This window comes from Sphaeramia orbicularis, chromosome 4, assembly GCF_902148855.1.
Source record: "Sphaeramia orbicularis chromosome 4, fSphaOr1.1, whole genome shotgun sequence".
NCBI lineage: Eukaryota > Metazoa > Chordata > Actinopteri > Kurtiformes > Apogonidae > Sphaeramia > Sphaeramia orbicularis.
Genome location: NC_043960.1, coordinates 58,514,088 through 58,534,087, shown reverse-complemented (window position 1 = coordinate 58,534,087; position 20,000 = coordinate 58,514,088). Strand labels below are relative to the sequence as shown.

The following is a 20,000-nucleotide window of genomic DNA, read 5'->3' as shown; positions in this document are numbered from 1 at the left end:
TATTGTTTTTGGTTCAGGCTGTTTGTTTGTTTGTTTGTTTGTTAACCTTTTAGCAGCATAACTGTTGGTTGAACTCAGACCAGACTGGGTTTATAGAGTACCAGTGATGCAAATAGATCTCATTACATTTTGGGAAAAATAGGTCAAAGTTCAAATTTTTTATGAATTTTTACAATCTCTTTTTTTTCTCCTGTTTACTTGTAATGGGTGAAATTTCACATGTCGATAAAAACGTAATCTTTGTTTCAGTTTACTTCAGACTTGGTATTGACTGGAGTAATTAGACTTAGTAGTTCCAGCGTCTTCATGGGCTGATCATGGATCTTTTCTGCCTTTTGTGGTTTTCCTTCCTGTCACTTCCACATGCTGATACAAATGCAGACCTACAGCCTCGTGTTGTGTTTGTCGTAGTTTTCTCTGCAGATGGATCTGATCCGTCAGCAGCTGGAGTTCGAGGCCCAGCAGGTCCGATCGGTGATGGAGGAACGATTCGGAACCAGCGACGAGATGGTTCAGAGGACACAGGTCAGACTGACACTAACGAACGAACAAACAAACAAACAAACAAACAAACAAACAAACACGAGATGGTTCAGAGGACACAGGTCAGACTGACACTAACGAACGAACAAACAAACAAACAAACAAACAAACAAACAAACAAACACGAGATGGTTCAGAGGACACAGGTCAGACTGACACTAACGAACAAACAAACAAACAAACAAACAAACAAACAAACACGAGATGGTTCAGAGGACACAGGTCAGACTGACACTAACGAACAAACAAACAAACAAACAAACAAACAAACAAACACGAGATGGTTCAGAGGACACAGGTCAGACTGACACTAACGAACAAACAAACAAACAAACAAACAAACAAACAAACACGAGATGGTTCAGAGGACACAGGTCAGACTGACACTAACGAACAAACAAACAAACAAACAAACAAACACGAGATGGTTCAGAGGACACAGGTCAGACTGACACTAACGAACGAACAAACAAACAAACAAACAAACAAACACGAGATGGTTCAGAGGACACAGGCCAGACTGACACTAACAAACAAACAAACAAACACGATATGGTTCAGAGGACACAGGTCAGATTGACACTAACGAACAAACAAACAAACAAACAAACAAACAAACAAACACGAGATGGTTCAGAGGACACAGGTCAGACTGACACTAACGAACAAACAAACAAACAAACAAACAAACAAACAAACACGAGATGGTTCAGAGGACACAGGTCAGACTGACACTAACGAACAAACAAACAAACAAACAAACAAACAAACAAACAAACAAACAAACAAACACAAGATGGTTCAGAGGACACAGGTCAGACTGACACTAACAAACAAACAAACAAACACGATATGGTTCAGAGGACACAGGTCAGATTGACACTAACGAACAAACAAACAAACAAACAAACAAACAAACACGAGATGGTTCAGAGGACACAGGTCAGATTGACACTAACGAACAAACAAAAAAAACAAACAAACAAACACGAGATGGTTCAGAGGACACAGGTCAGACTGACACTAACGAACAAACAAACAAACAAACAAACAAACAAACACGAGATGGTTCAGAGGACACAGGTCAGACTGACACTAACGAACGAACGAACAAACAAACAAACAAACAAACAAAACGCGAGATTGGTTCATAGGACACAGGTCAGACTGACATCTAACGAACAAACAAACAAACAAACAACAAACAAACAAACACGAGATGGTTCAGAGGACACAGGTCAGACTGACACTAACAAACAACAAACAAACACGATATGGTTCAGAGGACAACAGGTCAGAGTGACACTAACGAACAAACGAACAAACAAACAAACAAACAAACAAACAACACGAGATGGTTCAGAGGACACAGGTCAGACTGACACTAACGAACAAACAAACAAACAAACAAACAAACAAACAAACACGAGATGGTTCAGAGGACACAGGTCAGACTGACACTAACGAACAAACAAACAAACAAACAAACAAACAAACAAACAAACAAACAAACAAACACGAGATGGTTCAGAGGACACAGGTCAGACTGACACTAACGAACGAACAAACAAACAAACAAACAAACAAACACGAGATGGTTCAGAGGACACAGGTCAGACTGACACTAACAAACAAACAAACAAACAAACAAACAAACACGAGATGGTTCAGAGGACACAGGTCAGACTGACACTAACGAACAAACAAACAAACAAACAAACAAACAAACACGAGATGGTTCAGAGGACACAGGTCAGACTGACACTAACGAACAAACAAACAAACAAACAAACAAACAAACACGAGATGGTTCAGAGGACACAGGTCAGACTGACACTAACGAACAAACAAACAAACAAACAAACAAACACGAGATGGTTCAGAGGACACAGGTCAGACTGACACTAACAAACAAACAAACAAACAAACACGAGATGGTTCAGAGGACACAGGTCAGACTGACACTAACGAACAAACAAACAAACAAACAAACAAACAAACACAAGATGGTTCAGAGGACACAGGTCAGACTGACACTAACGAACACAAACAAACAAACAACAAACACATGGTTCAGAGGACACAGGTCACTGACACTAACGAACAAAAACAAACAAACAAACAAACAAACACGAGATGGTTCAGAGGACACAGGTCAGACTGACACTAACGAACAAACAACAACAACAAACAAACAACACGAGATGGTTCAGAGGACACAGGTCAGACTGGCACTAATGAACGAACAAACAAACAAACAAACAAACACGAGATGGTTCAGAGGACACAGGTCAGACTGACACTAACGAACAAACAAACAAACAAACAAACAAACAAACACGAGATGGTTCAGAGGACACAGGTCAGACTGACACTAACGAACGAACAAACAAACAAACAAACAAACAAACAAACAAACAAACACAAGATGGTTCAGAGGACACAGGTCAGACTGACACTAACAAACAAACAAACAAACACGATATGGTTCAGAGGACACAGGTCAGATTGACACTAACGAACAAACAAACAAACAAACAAACAACACAGAGATGGTTCAGAGGACACAGGTCAGACTGACACAAACGAACAAACAAACAAACAAACAAACAAACAAACACGAGATGGTTCAGAGGACACAGGTCAGACTGACACTAACGAACGAACGAACAAACAAACAAACAAACAAACAAACAAACGCGAGATGGTTCAGAGGACACAGGTCAGACTGACACTAACGAACAAACAAACAAACAAACAAACAAACAAACAAACAAACACGATATGGTTCAGAGGACACAGGTCAGAGTGACACTAACGAACAAACGAACAAACAAACAAACAAACAAACAAACAAACAAACAAACAAACACGAGATGGTTCAGAGGACACAGGTCAGACTGACACTAACAAACAAACAAACAAACAAACAAACAAACACGAGATGGTTCAGAGGACACAGGTCAGACTGACACTAACAAACAAACAAACAAACACGATATGGTTCAGAGGACACAGGTCAGATTGACACTAACGAACAAACAAACAAACAAACAAACAAACACGAGATGGTTCAGAGGACACAGGTCAGACTGACACCAACGAACGAACAAACAAACAAACAAACAAACAAACACGAGATGGTTCAGAGGACACAGGTCAGACTGACACTAACGAACAAACAAACAAACAAACAAACAAACAAACACGAGATGGTTCAGAGGACACAGGTCAGACTGGCACTAATGAACGAACAAACAAACAAACAAACAAACAAACGCGAGATGGTTCAGAGGACACAGGTCAGACTGACACTAACGAACAAACAAACAAACAAACAAACAAACAAACACGAGATGGTTCAGAGGGACAGAGGTCAGACTGACACTAACGAACAAACAAACAAACAAACAAACATGAGATGGTTCAGAGGACACAGGTCAGACTGACACTAACAAACAAACAAACAAACAAACAAACACGAGATGGTTCAGAGGACACAGGTCAGACTCACACTGACGAACAAACAAACAAACAAACAAACAAACAAACATGAGATGGTTCAGAGGACACAGGTCAGACTGACACTAACGAACGAATGAACGAACGAACGAGAGAGAGATATGTTATCTTTTCTTATCTTATTTTATCTTACCATATCTTACCATGTCGTACCTTACCTTACCTTACCTTACCTTACCTTACCTTACCTTACCTTATCTTTTCTAGTAGTCTTTTAGATTAAACCTGCAGACCAGGGCTGTCCAACCCTGGTCCTCCAGATCTACTATCCTTCTGTTTCAGATGTTTCCTTCTTCTAACTCAACTTCTGCAGTAGACTGATAACGACGGTCAGGTGGACTGGAAGAGGAAACATCTGAAACATGAAGGATCGTGGATCTGCAGGACCGGGGTTGGACAGCCCTGGTCCAGACCCATGTTAGATTCACGTTTACTGCTCACTTAAACCCTCCTCTGACACATCCTGCTCATCATGGACTCGTTCAGTCCGGATGCTGTTAATGAGATGTGTCCGACAGCTGCAGGTGGAAACATCTGGACGTGTCTGAGCCGTGGTGGTTTTACCGTTTGTGTTGCAGATGCGAGTGGCTCGACTGGAGCAGCTGGAGAAGGAGCTGCAGGAGGCCCGAGGGAGTCAGGAGAGTCAGCTACAGGTCTGAACCAGACACAAACACAACAACAACAACAACAACAACAACAACAACAACAACAACAACAACAACACAACAACAACAACAACAACAACACAACAACAACACAACAACAACAACAACAACCAGCACCACCAACACTACACAACAGCACACACAACACACAGCACACATCACACACAACACAACAACAACCACACAACAACACAACAACAACACACCAACAACACACAACACAACACAACACAACACAACACACAACAACAACACACAAACAACACAACAACACACAACACACAACAACACACACAAACAACACACAACAACAACACACACACAACAACACAACAACAACACAACAATAACAACAACACAACAACAACACAACAACACAACAACAAAACAACAATAACAACAACACAACAACACAACAACAACACAACAACAACACAACAATAACAACAACAACAACAACAACACAACAACACAAAGAGTTGTCTGACCGATCAGCCTCACTAGTGTTTATGTATGTGCCTGGTTCAATCTGTGGGGTCGGACGCAGAAATAAACAGCAGGTGTGATTTGATTTCAGAGGGAACTCGTTTGCGTTTCAGAGGATTTTTAATAGGGATAGTTAACAAGACAATGTGGACAGAAAAACAACAACAACACATAAAACGGAAATCAAACAAATAAACAAACCAAAAACAACAACAACACAACAACAACAGAGTATTGACAAACAACAACAACAACAACAACCTCATATTACAATGAAAACGATCATAAATATAAATAGCAACTAAACACTATAGCTTGGTTAGGGGTGATAGGGAAAAGGAGAAGGGGGGTGTGAATGAAAGTGAGAAAGAGAGAGGGGCGAGTGAGGGGGAAAATAAGAATTGTTGTAATAATACAAAAATACATGATAATAATAATTACACCAGCAGCCTAATTTGCTAGTGTTGTTGTGGTTTCATCAGTTCTTTATAATGACTCCCATCCTTTAGTGCAGGGCTGTCAAACTCATGTTAGTTCAGTTCCACATTCAGCCTAATATGATCTGAAGTGGGCCGGACCAGTAAAATAATATAAATAACAGGATAAAAACTTATAAATAATGTAAATTCCAAAGTATTTTCTGTTTTTGAGTAAAAAAAAAAAAAGTCAAATTGTGTAATGAAAATGTTTACATCTGCGAACTGTACTCGAACATAACATGAACAAATACGAACAACCTGAAAATTCTAAAGAAAAATCAGTGCAATTTGAACAATATTCTGCCTCAGTTTATCATTTATACATGTGCATTATAACGTACAGATCACAGTGGATCTACAAATGCACCAAACACTTAATAACAGGTAGAATATTATTCAAATTCTACTTACTTCTCTTAGGACATTTCAGGTTGTTCATATTTGTTCTGGTTGTTCACATTTTTTGTAAAAGGTTTAGTCTAAATATAAACATTTTTGTGTATTTGACTTTTTTTTTACACTAAAACAAAGAGGAAAAAATGTGTTTTTCATTATTTATAGGTTATTATGACAGTATTTTACTGGTCTGACCTAATTTAGGTTGAATTGACCTAAAATGATTTTTACATCCATGATTTTTAATATATTCAGTGTAATTTTTGCATTTCACACATTCATCCCAGGGGCTGGATTGGACCCTTCGACGGCCCAGTTTTGGCCCCCGGGCCGCATGTTTGACACCTGTGCATTAGGGGGTGAATTTCAGCTCCTTTCCTCTGGACGGAGGTTTTTAGTCCCGATGCAGGACACAGCGTTTATAAAACCAGCTGTGTTCTGTCGCTGTCACTGAGCTCCATAAGAAACAGTGACATTGCACTTTCTTTACTTATTTTAGTTATTTATCCTATTTCTTTGCTCTAGTTATTATTATAGTGATTTCAAATTTTTTAATTTTATGTTCTTGTCCTGGTTTTTATCCCAGACTGTTTTCATCTTCTTGAGGTTTTTATTGTTTTATTGCACGTTGTTTTTATTTATTTGATCTTCTTTATTTCTTTTATTCTTTTGCTTATCCGTGCTGTTGAATGGTGGAACTCTGAGCACTTTTGGTCTGGTCTGGACGCTCGATCAAGTACCTGCCGAACAGGTTCAATGTATGTCTTGCTGTAATGCCAAAGCAATCACCTCATCTGCAAAACAAATGTACCCACGGATAGAAATAAAGTAACCTTGAACCTTTCATTCTCGTGCAGTGATTGGTTCATTTCATGTGGTTTGTGGTCGTCCAATCAGAGCAGCCTCTGTCTCTGTGGGAGGGATCTGAATTAAACCGAAACAAAAGAAGGTATTTAATACTGAAACGTCACCGTTAATACAATACAAAACAACCCAACAATGTTTTATTTAACCCATAATGACCCAGTGTACATTTATGCAGTTCCCAAATTATATTTTCAGAAAATACATCTTTATTTTCATGATATAAAAGGCATGTAAATAGTACAAATGTATTGAAATCAAATTGAGTGACATCTTGTGTGTAGAAAACAAGTCCAATATTTTTATCCGAAGCATTTATTCTCCATCACAGTAATAAACTAACAGATGAGTGCAACCAGAAAAGGATCAGAGAAACTTGGATTTTTCTCACAGATGTTGGTGTTCCTTTGACCTGACCCGTATGCTTTTATATCACAGTTCAGAATAATTCAGTCACTTCCTTGCTTGTTTGTTTGCTTGTCGTCTTCTACTTCCTCTCTGTCTTTTGTGTTTTTTTTTTTTATTACCTTCCTTTGTGAAGCTAATATCAGAAAAGCAGTGACACAGTGAATAGTTTTTACTTGTTCTATTGTGCTTCATTCTCTCACATCCATAAATATCTAAACGTTACAGAAAATACTGTGATCTAATAAAGCTCAGTGAAGGGTTCTTGAACTGTTGGTACTTTCTTCTAATTTAATTACCTCCACCAAGTAGGTTATGTTTTCATCAGCGTTTGTCTGTCTGTTAGCAAGAGAACTCAAAAAGTTATGGACGGATTTTGATGAAATTTTCAGCAAATGTTGATACTGGCACAAGGAAGAAATGATTACATTTTGGTGGTGATGGGGTGGGGGGGCTATGAACAGGGTTTTCAATATATACAAATACTGAGAAGCTGATGTTTTTAAGAAGGTGTTTAAAGAGGAAGGCTGAGCTTACACAACAGAACATGTGTCATCAATGGAAACCTTTGAAAAAAGACATGTTTTTGTAGGGCTTGTTACCAGGAACATTAGTAGAATATTGATGTTGAATTGCCATGTCAGGAACAGCTGTCTATCAGGAATGGGATTGAGTATTTTATGTGTGAAAATGGTGATTGTGCTGACTATGTTTGTCTTTTAAATGTATAAAAAATAGGAAATCAACTAAAGAGCCTAATACAGTCAGTGAAAAAATGATTAGACCACCCCTTGTTTTCTTCAGTTTCTTGTTTATTTTAATGCCTGGTCCAACTAAAGGTCCATTTGTTTGGACAAATCTAATGATAAACAAAAATAGCTCATAGTAGTTTAATTTCAGAGCTGATATCTATCCATTTCACATGTTTTTCTTGATAAAAACCAAAATAACTTAAGTTCGTACATTAATATCTATGGCATTGTACTGACAAAAACAGTGTTTTTAGGCATTCCATGTTTTCTTTTCTGTCTGTTTTAGTCACATGACACACACAGGAGTTAGGACTGGATGACAGAACCATAGTTTTGGATGACTTTGGATGGAATAAGAATTACCTCCAACAAGGAAGGGGTTGTTTATTTGTTTGCCTGTTAGCAAGATAACTCAAAAAGTTATGGACGGATTTGCATGAAAATTTCAAGAAATGTTGATACTGGCACAAGGAAGAAATGATGAAATTTTGGTGGTGATCAGAGTGTGTGTGTGTGTGTGTGTGTGTGGGGGGGGGGGGCTGATCTACCTTGGCAGAGATCTGTGCTCTCCAAGTGCTTCTTTAGTTACCTCTGTTGTCTGTTTGTTTGTTAGCAGGATAACTCAAAAGTTATGGACGGATTTGGATGAAATTTTCAAGAAGTGTTGATACTGGCACAAGGAACAAATGATGAAATTTTGGTGGTGATCAGTGAAGGGGGGGGGGGGGGCTGATCTGCCTTGGCAGAGGTCTTTGCTCTTCGATTGCTTTTCTCGTTTTCTATGATATCACTTTTATTTTTGGGCTGTGAAAGCATATTTTGAAGATGTACCTTCAGCGTTGGTTCTTTTTAGGCGCAGGAACATTTGTGCATTGATCAGTCTGTCGGTAAAATCAGTCTTAGCTGTTTCAAATCAGCATGACAACATGATATCACAACTCGTGTTAATGTACACACCACTTTTCATTAGCGTGTGATCTGAACACATCACAAACTTTCCACTGTCTATGTTCACGCCGTTTTGAGCCCCCATGTCCAACCTGAACGGATCCATCCAGCACCACGCACTGAGGGTTAGGGTTATGTGAACCGGAGCTCTTGACGTAAATTGACACGCGATCAAATGGCATTAAATAACACGTGAAATGTCGAAAATGCGTATGTATAGCACGGCAAATGCCATAAGAACTGGTGTGACATATAACGCCGTTTCATGAGATCAGTCTGAAAATGATTTGAAAGACTGGAGGTTGAGGTTGGATCTGCAGTCGATATGATATACAGTAATAACTGTATAAATCCTGTTAACATGTGGTTTAAGGTAACCTGGACTGTACTTCATTTAGTTGGAACACTTCCTGTTCGCTTCGTGCTTGTTTATGTTGCCTTCATGATTGTTTTGTTGCTGAATCTGTAAAAACAAACACAAACGACCCAAACATTCCATAAGGAGTCTGATCTGAGACACTATTCAACTGGTGGAGCAGGATGTGATGTTAGTCTGTTAAAGCCAGACTTTTAATATACACCAGTAAAACTTGGTTTGAAGACCTTCTGGTGGATCTTCTGGTGGATCTCCACGGACCTGGGTCTTTCACTGCAGCAGTCGTTCCCAGTCCAACTCCACCTGACACAGCGACACCGAACCCTCGTATGCCCAAACCCAGAACCCTGGGTACAGTGGCTCGGTGAAGGTGGAGTGGAAGGTGTGGATGTGGACCATGTTGTCCCGAGAGACGCTGTAGAAGGACAGCGACCCGGCGGCCCAGTCCAGAAAAACCCCGACTCTGTGGGTGAACGGCCGAGGCGAGTAGGACTTGAACCGGCGGTTATTGTGACACGGTGTGTAGCTTCCCTCACTGCATTCCAAAGTCCACGAGTGTCGGTTGTGTCCCAGCAGGCAGCTCATGGCGTCTCCGACTCTGGAGATGCTGTTGTAGGTGACTCCGATGTCAGCGCCACCGCTCCACGTCGCCTCCCAGTAGAAGTTGTCCAGAAGCCCCTCCCTGCACAGGAGCTGAGGGCAGCACTCAAACCGGTCTGGGTGGTCCGAGGGTCGGCGGTCCAACCAGACTCGAGTCGCCGTTCGGTTGCAGTTGGTCAGCTGTAGCTCTGAATTGGCTGTGTTGGGGTCAAGGGTCAAATATCCAGCAACTTAGGGGAAAAAAGAGTAGGTAATCAGCGAAATATGCCACAAATTTTAACCAATTTCACAGAAAACAAAAGAAAAAATAAATCAGTTTCTCCTTTTGTAGCATTTAAAGACCAGTCAGTTCTTACTAAATGTTAAAACAATTCTAAAAGGTTATCATTGTATGCAGATGATACTATATTTTTATCAGATGGTCATAAAGTTTATAGTATCATCTGCATAGAGTCATTACCTATCGACTGAAAACATTACAACCGAAGCTGAAATGAACCAAATCCATGTGAACTTACAGTTTTTAATCGACCACATGTCTCCTTGTGGTTGATTTCTGCAACAGAAGAACATTAGATACTTTAAAGTCAAACAGGGAATCTCAGTTTTAGCCCATTTTCGCTGTTTTCCACTCGTTGGACTCACGTCTTTTCATGTTTATCAGCTTCTCTCAGACTGAGCAGTTTGATCCCAGTGGACAGAGACATTAACGGAAAACTGGAGATGTTAACGTCCTCCTCAGTTATCGGTTCGTCTTCTGATATCCGACACAAAACGTTTCTTTCTTCTCTCTCATATCTCAGTTGAGCTGAGTTAATACGACAAAAAAAAAACCAAACAATGAGCTTTGTTTAGAAAATCCTGTAAATCCTAACAAACGTAAGTATTACATTTTATAGATAAACTCTGCAAAAGGCACAACTAATCAGATGTATAACTTTAGTAACCATAGTGATATTAACCTTAAATACATGACATTCATAAATATTACAGATACTATTCATACAAGAATTAGGCTACGTTCAGATGCAGGTAAATGTGGCCAAAATCCGATTTTTTCACCCATAAGTGACCTGTATCTGATCTGTTTAAGACAGTTTGAACAGCACTAATCTGACCCAGACCACTTTCATATGTGGTCCTAAATCTGACCCGGACCACTTTCATATGTGGTCCTAAATCTGATATGTATCTGATACTTTCCAATGTGACTTGAGTCTGAACATCCAGGTCGCATTTATCCAACCTTTATGTCATTGAAATGCGACAAATGTCACAATTCTGCGTCCGAGGAGGAGGAGCCGAGGAAAAACATATTTACTTGCGTGGTCACGTATAAAGTCAGGGCCTCTTTAGTGCATGTGGGTCACTTCAGGACCTCTTTAGTGCATGTGGGTCACTTCAGGACCTCTTTAGTGCATGTGGGTCACTTCAGGACCTCTTTAGTGCATGTGGTCATTTCAGGGTCACATTCAGTTCATAGTCAAAACTGATAGACGTCGCATTTAATGTGGAATATGAACCAACACACAAAAAAATCGGATTTCGCCAAAAAATCCACACTGTGCATTAGCCTTAGATTGCAGTTCCCCAAAGGAACAAAATTGAACAAAATAGTCAATAAAATTAACAAAATTTAAAAAAAAACGGATTTCACCAAAAAATCCGAGTTGTCCGTTAAGACCTGCTGTGTGAACGGAGCCTTAGAGGTGCTTTTCCACAGGTTTATGAAGGAATACAGATGAAACTGATGCTTTAAAGAATAACAATAAATCAGATTCTGATTCTGAAAAGTTACGATAAAGACACAAACAACATAAATAAATCGTAAACCACCCTTAAAACCTCACGTCTTTACCTTTTTGCAATGAAAATATCATCTCTTCAATGTCCAGTGTTTCAGAGATGCAGGTCTTTGAGTCACTTTCATCATTTTTCACGTTTCCGTCCAGTTTTTCGTGGACCGTCTCACGGTTCTGCTGTGAAACATCTGCTGTAAACTCATCGTCCAGCTCTTCTTCAGTTTTCATTGAAACTTTCTTTTTGGTTTCATCTCTTTGAAAACTCTTTAAAAGCCTCTGGTCTCTGAACGGACTCTTCAAGTGCTCGTCCAGTCGGTCCAGGTCTGGGACTTTGGTTCTGACGGTGTTCGGTGGGTCTTCCTTCACCTTCTCCTTTGGGAGGTTTTTTCTGAAGACGCTGTTGAAGTCGTCTTTGAAGCTGTTGAAGTCGTCTTTGAGGAGGCTCAGGGTGTTGGCGGTCTTCCCGTCTCGGTCTTTGAACATGTTGACCAGGTCGTCTCTGAAGTGGCCCAGGTCTTCTCGGATCAGGTCCAAAGGACTGATAAGCGTTTTCGGCCTTGGACTCGTCTTCAGGTCTTTAACCCTGACGTCTCCTGGGTTCGGTTCGGACGTCACGTCGGCGTCTTCGTCTGAATCCAACTTGTTCCGGTCATTTTCTAGAAGGGAACTCATCTCAGCCTCTTTTTCTTCACCTTTCTCATTTAAACTTTAGACTTTTATTTCATTCTAGGACAAAAGTGTCTCATCCAGTCGGTTCTTTTCCTGCAGACATTAGGAAGCACCTGTTGAACCCATAAATATGCAAATGAATTAATATTTTTGACACAATTTGATCTGTGCATTCAATGATATAAAACAGTCTTTAATTGGTTTTAAATTCATCTGCCCACCATCAACACATTAGCATGAGTCGAAAGACTTTGAAGACAGTTCGCACACGTTTGGGTTTGTTTTTTGTTGTAAGAACCGAACGGATTTGGAGCAAATCAGCTCTTTTATGGAGGAGGAACTGACTGGAAGTGGTTTAGATTATGACTTTTTATCGCACTATTGCAGTGGTTCCCAACCTTTTTTGGCTCGTGACCCCATTTTAACATCATAAATTTCTGGCAACCCCAGACTTTCAAAACGAAGATTTTTGTTTTGTTTTTTTTTTGCTAAAATTAATTTGTTTTGGATCATGTAATAGTTTGCTATAATATGTTGCAAATACACGTTAATAATAGACAACATTTAGGCTATATAATGTAAATTTTTATTAGTAAGTATAATTTTTACATTTTTTTATCAATTACTAGAAATTTCAGGTGACCCCACGTGGGGTCCCGACCCCAAGGTAGAAAAACACTACACTATTGCAAATTTATTTTCAAAATATTACAACTTTAATCTGATAAAAGAACATTGTTTTCATTCAATTATGAGTTTGGGTTTTTTTTTTTAAATTACAACTTTATTCTCAAAATATTACGACTTTATTCTTGTAGTGACAAGTGTTTTTATTCTTCCTATGTGAACCGTCGTACCTTTGCTGTGGATCACATCTTTTTTAAAAAATGTATTATTATTATTATTTTTTTTTTTAAAGCTGTGAAGTTCTTGTCTCCTACAGAAGACAAAAATGCGTAGCTGAGTCTCAACAGGTTCAGGTTAAAGTTTAGAGAAAGTCCTCGATAAACACGTGCAATAAGTTCACTTTACTGTCTCACATCCTCTGTCGTCATAGTTACAAGAACAATCACTTTGTTATGAAACAGTTTTGATAAAACTTGCCCTTTCCGTCTTCACTGTTAAAATACTGCCAAAATATTACAACTTTAATTTCATAAAAGAACGACATTATTTTTGTCAAATTATGAGTTTTTTTAAAAGTACGACTGTATTCTCATAATATTACGACTTGATTCTCGTAGTGACAAGTGTTTTTATTTTTTTATTATATGGCCCTAATACGCTGTCGTTACTTTGCCGTGCATCTTTTTTACATTTTTATTTATGTATGTATGTATGTATGTATTTTTTAAAGCTGTGAAATTCTTGTCCCCTACGGAAGACAAAAATGCGTAGCTGAGTCTTAACAGGTTCAGGTTAAAGTTCAGAGAAAGTCCTCGATAAACATGACAAATAAGTTCTTTTTATTGTCTCACATCCTCTGTCGTCATAGTTACAAGAACAATCACTTTGTTATGAAACAGTTTTGATAAAACGAACAACACCGACTTATCGGTTTGAAACAGGAAATAAACCGAGGTCTCCACCCTGACCTCTGACCTCTACATACTTTGTCTCCATGACGACACTGCCCTTCCATCTTCACTGTTTAAATCCTGCCATTTCCAGTCCTTCTTCGCTGTAAGTTCCAGATTTTTGAGACAGAACGGTGTGGTCTCTCAGTAAAGGTACCTGATGAATGAGTCCGGTAACAGCTGCAGACCTGACGCTGTCGTTTCCAGCGGATCAGACGCCTCCTCTCTGCTCTGCTCTGGTCGGATTCACTTGGATGTTTCTGTTCTGCGTCTTGGTGTCTTTGAAGGCTTCAGTGCGATCCTGTGTCTCAGACTGAACTGACGCCTGCGTTCGTTTGTTCATTCATTCGACTGAACCGGTTTTCCAGTTCGACCGGTTCGTCTCCATTTTTCAGTCTGGCTGCTGATTGGCCGCCGGTGCAGATGTTTGGTTTCACCTCTGTTGTGTTTCTGATGGAGGCACAGATTTTACTCACATGTGACAAAAACTAGACGCGTAACTTCAGCTCCATAAACAGCTGAGGTATTTGTAAACTACTGGAGTATTTTCCACCTTATTTAAGAGGCTCTTATTGTACTTTTTGCTCTGATCTGTTTTCATGACAACTGTAGCTCCTGTTTTTTTGGTATGTATGTATCTTTATTTAGGCAGGACAGTGCACTTTAATGAACACTTTTATACATTCCATTTCAGTATAAACATGTAAATATGCTGGAGTTAGCATCAGTACTTATTTTCATCCGCAGTCCAATCTCATATCCTAAAAAAATCCACAAATCTGCTGAATTTTTGCTATTTGTGATAAACTGAAGGAAGATGAGTTTCATTAATGGTTCAGTTCATAATCCTCCTTCGTCATCTAGTTCTACGTTCAGACTGTTGGTAAATGTGGCCCAAATCTGATTTTTTTTGGCTCATATGTGATCTGTATCTGAACTGTTCACTGCAAAAATCTAAACCTTACCAAGTGTGTTTTTCTCACTAGCAGCATTGTACCCGCGGTGCCATTGTATGATAGCATGACAAGTAGAAGTCCATTTGTAAACTACCATGTAATCCTGCATTGTGCAGGTAATAATGTGAGTCACCATGCGAGGCATGAAGAGAAGAGCATGGATTTTTTTGGTCTGTCAAGTATGATTACATACATCCAGAGTCCACCAGGGCCCGGCTGGGGTCCTCCAGGGTCTGGCTGGGGTCCTCCAGGGTCTGGCTGGGGTCCTCCAGGGTCTGGCTGGGGTCCACCAGGGCCCGGCTGGGGTCCTCCAGGGTCTGGCTGGGGTCCTCCAGGGTCTGGCTGGGGTCCTCCAGGGTCTGGCTGGGGTCCTCCAGGGTCTGGCTGGGGTCCTCCAGGGCCCGGCTTTTCCTCCACATCAGTCCATATGTGCATTTCTAGAAGCAGATGCTCCTCCAGTTAATCCCACATCTGCGCTTTTTTCAGTCACTCCTCCCTGATCCAGCGGTAAATGTCTTCAGTCAGTCAGACTCACTGATAACTCCTCCCCTAAATTAGCTGCATGTAGCTGCGTTCAGGTGCCTGTGTTGTGCTGGGACAACTCAAACTCACAGATGTCATCAGTCGTTCAGGTGAAGGCAGCGTGGACAACTCAGACTCATGGACACACAGGTGAAGCATGAAGGCATTGTGGGTAATTTGAACAGAAGAACAGCTCACAACGAATCGGTTCTTATCGTTCACTTAAAAGAGCCGTTCAAAAGTGTCGACTCGTCTGTGAACATCACATCTGGCTGAGCGAGTCAGGATGGATAAAATTGCCCAGAATACCTGAGAACATTTGAAAACAGACATAAAATTGTGCCTGGTAGATAGTCAGGGAATGTTTGTGTTTATTTGGGGAGTTTGACAGTGATTGGGCCTGTGAAGGCTGAGGAAAAGCGAACAAACGCCCTCATGTGCTGCAACATCAATCGGACAAAGACGCGCAGAACGTCCATTATAGTAGGATTTGTAGTCCAAATATCTGATCCCACTTAAAATCAGACAGAATCACCTAAAGAGGAACTGTTCACTGAGATATAAGAACTGATTTATAGAAAATAGATCTGGAAAATCTGATTTCAACAAATCTGAACAAGATGATTTTCACTTATTCCATTGGCAGATTTTTTTTTTGCTTAATTCAAGATTTTTTTGCTTAATTCAAGCAAGTTTTTACACTTTGAAAATTCATCCCAGGGGCTGGATTGGAACCTTTGGTGGGATGCATTTGGCCCCGGAACACATGTTTGAGACCCCTGCTTTAATGCCATTTTACTGTTAATACTTGAATAATGTGATACGAAATGTAGAAGCTGGAAGAACAAGAGGAACTGAGGAGTAAAAAACAGGAATTAAACCAGACAATAAGCCTTTGAACATTAATGACACATGCTCACAAAGCATAAAATCAGGTGATAGTTCTGATGAATGCAGCTTTTTATGGCAGATTTGAACCATAAAGTCGCTGCTGCTGCTTTGAGAATATTGGACATTTATTAGATGTAAAAGGATTCAGTCCAAAACCTGAATCTAATTTGGTTTTGAACTCTGGACTGAACCTCTAGTCTGATTATTTCTGCAGCTCATGTGTTTTATTTGTTGCTGTGTCCATATAATTTGTCATTTCCTGCTTTAATACATCAAAAACAAACAAACTCAACCATGATTATTCACTAAATCAGTCGTTTTTCTCCATCTCCTCCACGTCTTATAACATTTTACTGATATTTCAAGTTTGTTTGTTTTTTTTACACTCAGTTTGATGGAAACATTCCCAGTATATGACAAACAGCTGCTGAACGTCATTAAATATTCATGAAGAAACATCTGATTGGTCACCTGTAGGGAAGGGGGCGGGGCCTGACCTCATCCATAATGAACCGGTTGCATCTCAGTTCTTTAATTATTCACAACAATGAACCCTGTTTGACTTTTGACCCATAAAACTGGAACCAACTCGTACATGAACAGGTCTTACTTTGACTCAAATGATTTTACACTGTAAAAAAAAAAAAAAAAAAAAAACAGAAAGAAACTGTATTATTCCAGCAGCAGGGGTGCCGAAAAAATACTGGAAAATAATGGAAAATAACCATCTCATAAAAATACGGTAATTTTCCATAATTAAAATATAGTTTTTTGCCCTAACTTTACATGAGATTTTTCTTTTTTTTTTTTTTACTTTTTAATGTTTAATAAAGAATATTTTCATGTATTAAAACAATCCAATTACCTATAAATATATATATATAAATCATTTTCAGTGAGACTCAGTTGTCCAATCCACTGATAAAAACTGTATTTGGACAGTTTATCAGTGCTTATACATGTTATACATTCACAAAAATACATTTATTCAACATTTTTGTTGTGAAACCTCTTGTAATTACACAAGATATTTGTCAATTAACAAACAAGTCTGGTTCAACTGACAGAACAAATACTTCTGTTACTGTTAACTGTCAGTAATGTAATCTGGTTTTATTATTATTTTTTTTACAGTATTAAACTTTAAATTAACAGTTTAATGTCATAAATAGAAAAGAAATATTTGTGAAATTATGATACATTTGCAAATGTATTTTAACTGTATTTTTCTGTGAAAAAAGAAAAAAATTTCTTTTAAAAATTTGAAATTTTATGGTTTTTCACAGTTACAGTTTTTTCGTGTTATTTTACATTTAACATGTAAAATCACAGTCTGTTTTTGTCATTTCATTGATATTTTCCTGTATCTTAAAAATACAGGAAAAATCTGTAAAATAAACAGTGAAAAATCTGTTAAATTACAGATTTTTTTGGCAAAAATTAATTTGTTTTTGATTGTGTAATAGTTTGCTATACTATGTTGCAAATAAATGTTAATTTTAGGCAACATTTAGGCTACATAATGTAAATTTTTATTAGTAAGTTTCAATTTTTAAATTTTTTTTTTTTTTTAAATAAATTATTAGAAATTTCAGGCGACCCCAGACATTCAAAACAAAGACATTTTACTGGCTAAAATTCATTTGTTTTTGACCATGTAATAGTTTGCTATACTATGTTGCAAACAAACGTTAATTTTAGGCAACATTTAGACTATATAATGTAAATTTTTATCAGTAAGTTTTAATTTTTTTTTTATAAATTATTAGAAATTTCAGGTAACCCCAGACATTCAAAACAGAGACATTTTTTTTGCTAAATTAAATTTTTTTTGAATGTGTAATAGTTTGTGATAATATGTTGCAAATAAATGTTAATTTTAGGCAACATGTAGACTATATGATTTGATTTTTATTAGTAAGTTGTCATTTTTTATGAACTGCTAGAAATTCCAGGCGACCCCATTTGAATTCCAGGCGACCCCACGTGGGGTCCCGCCCCCAGGGTTGAAAACCACTGCTATAAAGGGTTAAACTCTGCCTTTCTGCTTGGCTTCCACCTCCAACAGTCCATTACTGGTTCTTCCACTGCGGGGCTGGTTCTTCTGCTCCGCCGTGGATGGGCCAACGCATCAGGACGTCCTCATTCCACATTCATCCGGCTGCTTCTCTCACTCTTCATCCCGTCTCCGGGCTTGTTGCTATGCAGACAAACGGCGCCCCCCCCCCCCCCCCGTCTGCGCTCTGATTGGCTGTTGCCGAGCTGCAGACTTGGCACGGATGGAGCCGAGCTGAGATAAAGAGAACAGACAGCTTCTACGTTTATGTTCTGGGCCTGGATGGAAGAAAAAGCAGCCCACGACACAAACAGACAAATAAAACACAGAGAAGAGACAGAGCGATTTATTAACAGAAGCAGAGTTTGTACACGAAGGAAAGTCTGGGTTCATCTGATGGGTTTATAGATGTTTTTAATGTAGTTTCAGTGTCACCAGTAAAAATGTCTTTAACCCTTAAAGACCCAAACATCCACCGATGACCAAAACCATCTACTGATCTAAACTGTTTAATATTGATCCACTAATCCTGTCAATACATGTCAATAATTGGTGTAAAATACAGTTCTTCATCTTTTCATGGTCATCAAATATGACCCTGTAGTTACCATGGAAACACCGCCATCTTCTACAGCATTGATTCACCAGTAAAACCCATGGAGTTGAATCAATGAGCAACAAAATGAACAAAAACAGCCAAAGCAATGAATAAAAGGAACAAAAATTTATAAGAAAAATAAAGTAAAAAAATAAGTATCATGAGCAAAATAAGGCACAAACTGAACAAAACTGGAAAAAAGACAACAAAATGAACAGAAACAGCCAAAGTAATTAATAAAATGAACAAAATGGATTAAAAAAAATGTAAATATTGATTCACCAATAAAACCCATAGAGTTGGATCATTGACAGTGGATGGACACACTGGGTTTATATAGATTAAATAAAATGAACAAAAATTAATTAAAAAAAAAAAAAAAAAAAACACAACAAAATAACAGAATAATAAATAACATGAAAAAAGAAGGGGGAAAAAGGCAAAAATGAAGTTAAAAAAAAAAAAAAGAAGAAGAAAATGAGCAACAAAATCAACAAAAACAGCCAAAGTAATGGAACAAACGAAACAAAAATTAATAAGTCAAGAGAAAAATACATGAACGTGAACAAAATAAGCCACAAAATTGGGGGAAAAAGGACAACAAAATGAACAAAAACAAACAGAATAATAAATAAAATGAATGAAAACAAATAAGAAAATCTACAACATAATAAATAACAAGTAGAGAAACAGCAACAAAATGTACAAAAAACAGCCAAAGTGATTAATAAAATGAACAAAATGAATTTAAAAAAAAATGAAAACATGGATTCATCAGTAAAACTCATACAGTTTGATTAATAACAGTGGATGGACACACTGGGTTCATATAGATTAAATAAAATGAACACAAATTAATATAAAAACAAAAAACATACAGAAAAATAAATAAC

General features: G+C 38.4%; 2 protein-coding genes across 4 annotated transcripts in view; one reads left to right on the top strand and one right to left on the bottom strand.

The window, feature by feature from the left end:
- apc2 (APC regulator of WNT signaling pathway 2) overlaps window positions 1-20,000 on the top strand; it is a 59,833-nt gene that overhangs the window by 7,678 nt on the left and 32,155 nt on the right. The window contains exons 5-6 of one of the 2 annotated variants that reach the window (XM_030133081.1): window positions 412-525; window positions 4,644-4,718. In XM_030133081.1, coding sequence (XP_029988941.1) covers window positions 412-525; window positions 4,644-4,718 — 189 coding nt within the window. Of the gene's footprint in view, window positions 1-411; window positions 526-1,040; window positions 1,058-4,643; window positions 4,719-20,000 lie in introns of those variants that run through there. The other variant, XM_030133083.1, reaches the window with a different exon arrangement.
- Window positions 8,752-14,378, bottom strand: LOC115418579 (tripartite motif-containing protein 14-like). 2 transcript variants are annotated; one of them, XM_030133084.1, is made up of 5 exons: window positions 14,242-14,378; window positions 11,895-12,620; window positions 10,682-10,844; window positions 10,555-10,592; window positions 8,752-10,266 (listed from the first exon to the last, which is right to left on the bottom strand). In XM_030133084.1, the coding sequence occupies exons 2-5, from the start codon at window positions 12,508-12,510 to the stop codon at window positions 9,707-9,709; spliced, it is 1,377 nt and encodes a 458-aa protein (XP_029988944.1). In that variant the 5' UTR covers window positions 12,511-12,620; window positions 14,242-14,378; the 3' UTR covers window positions 8,752-9,706. The 2 variants fall into 2 exon arrangements, with proteins under 2 accessions (XP_029988944.1, XP_029988945.1); XM_030133085.1 differs by lacking the exon at window positions 14,242-14,378 and adding an exon at window positions 14,120-14,216.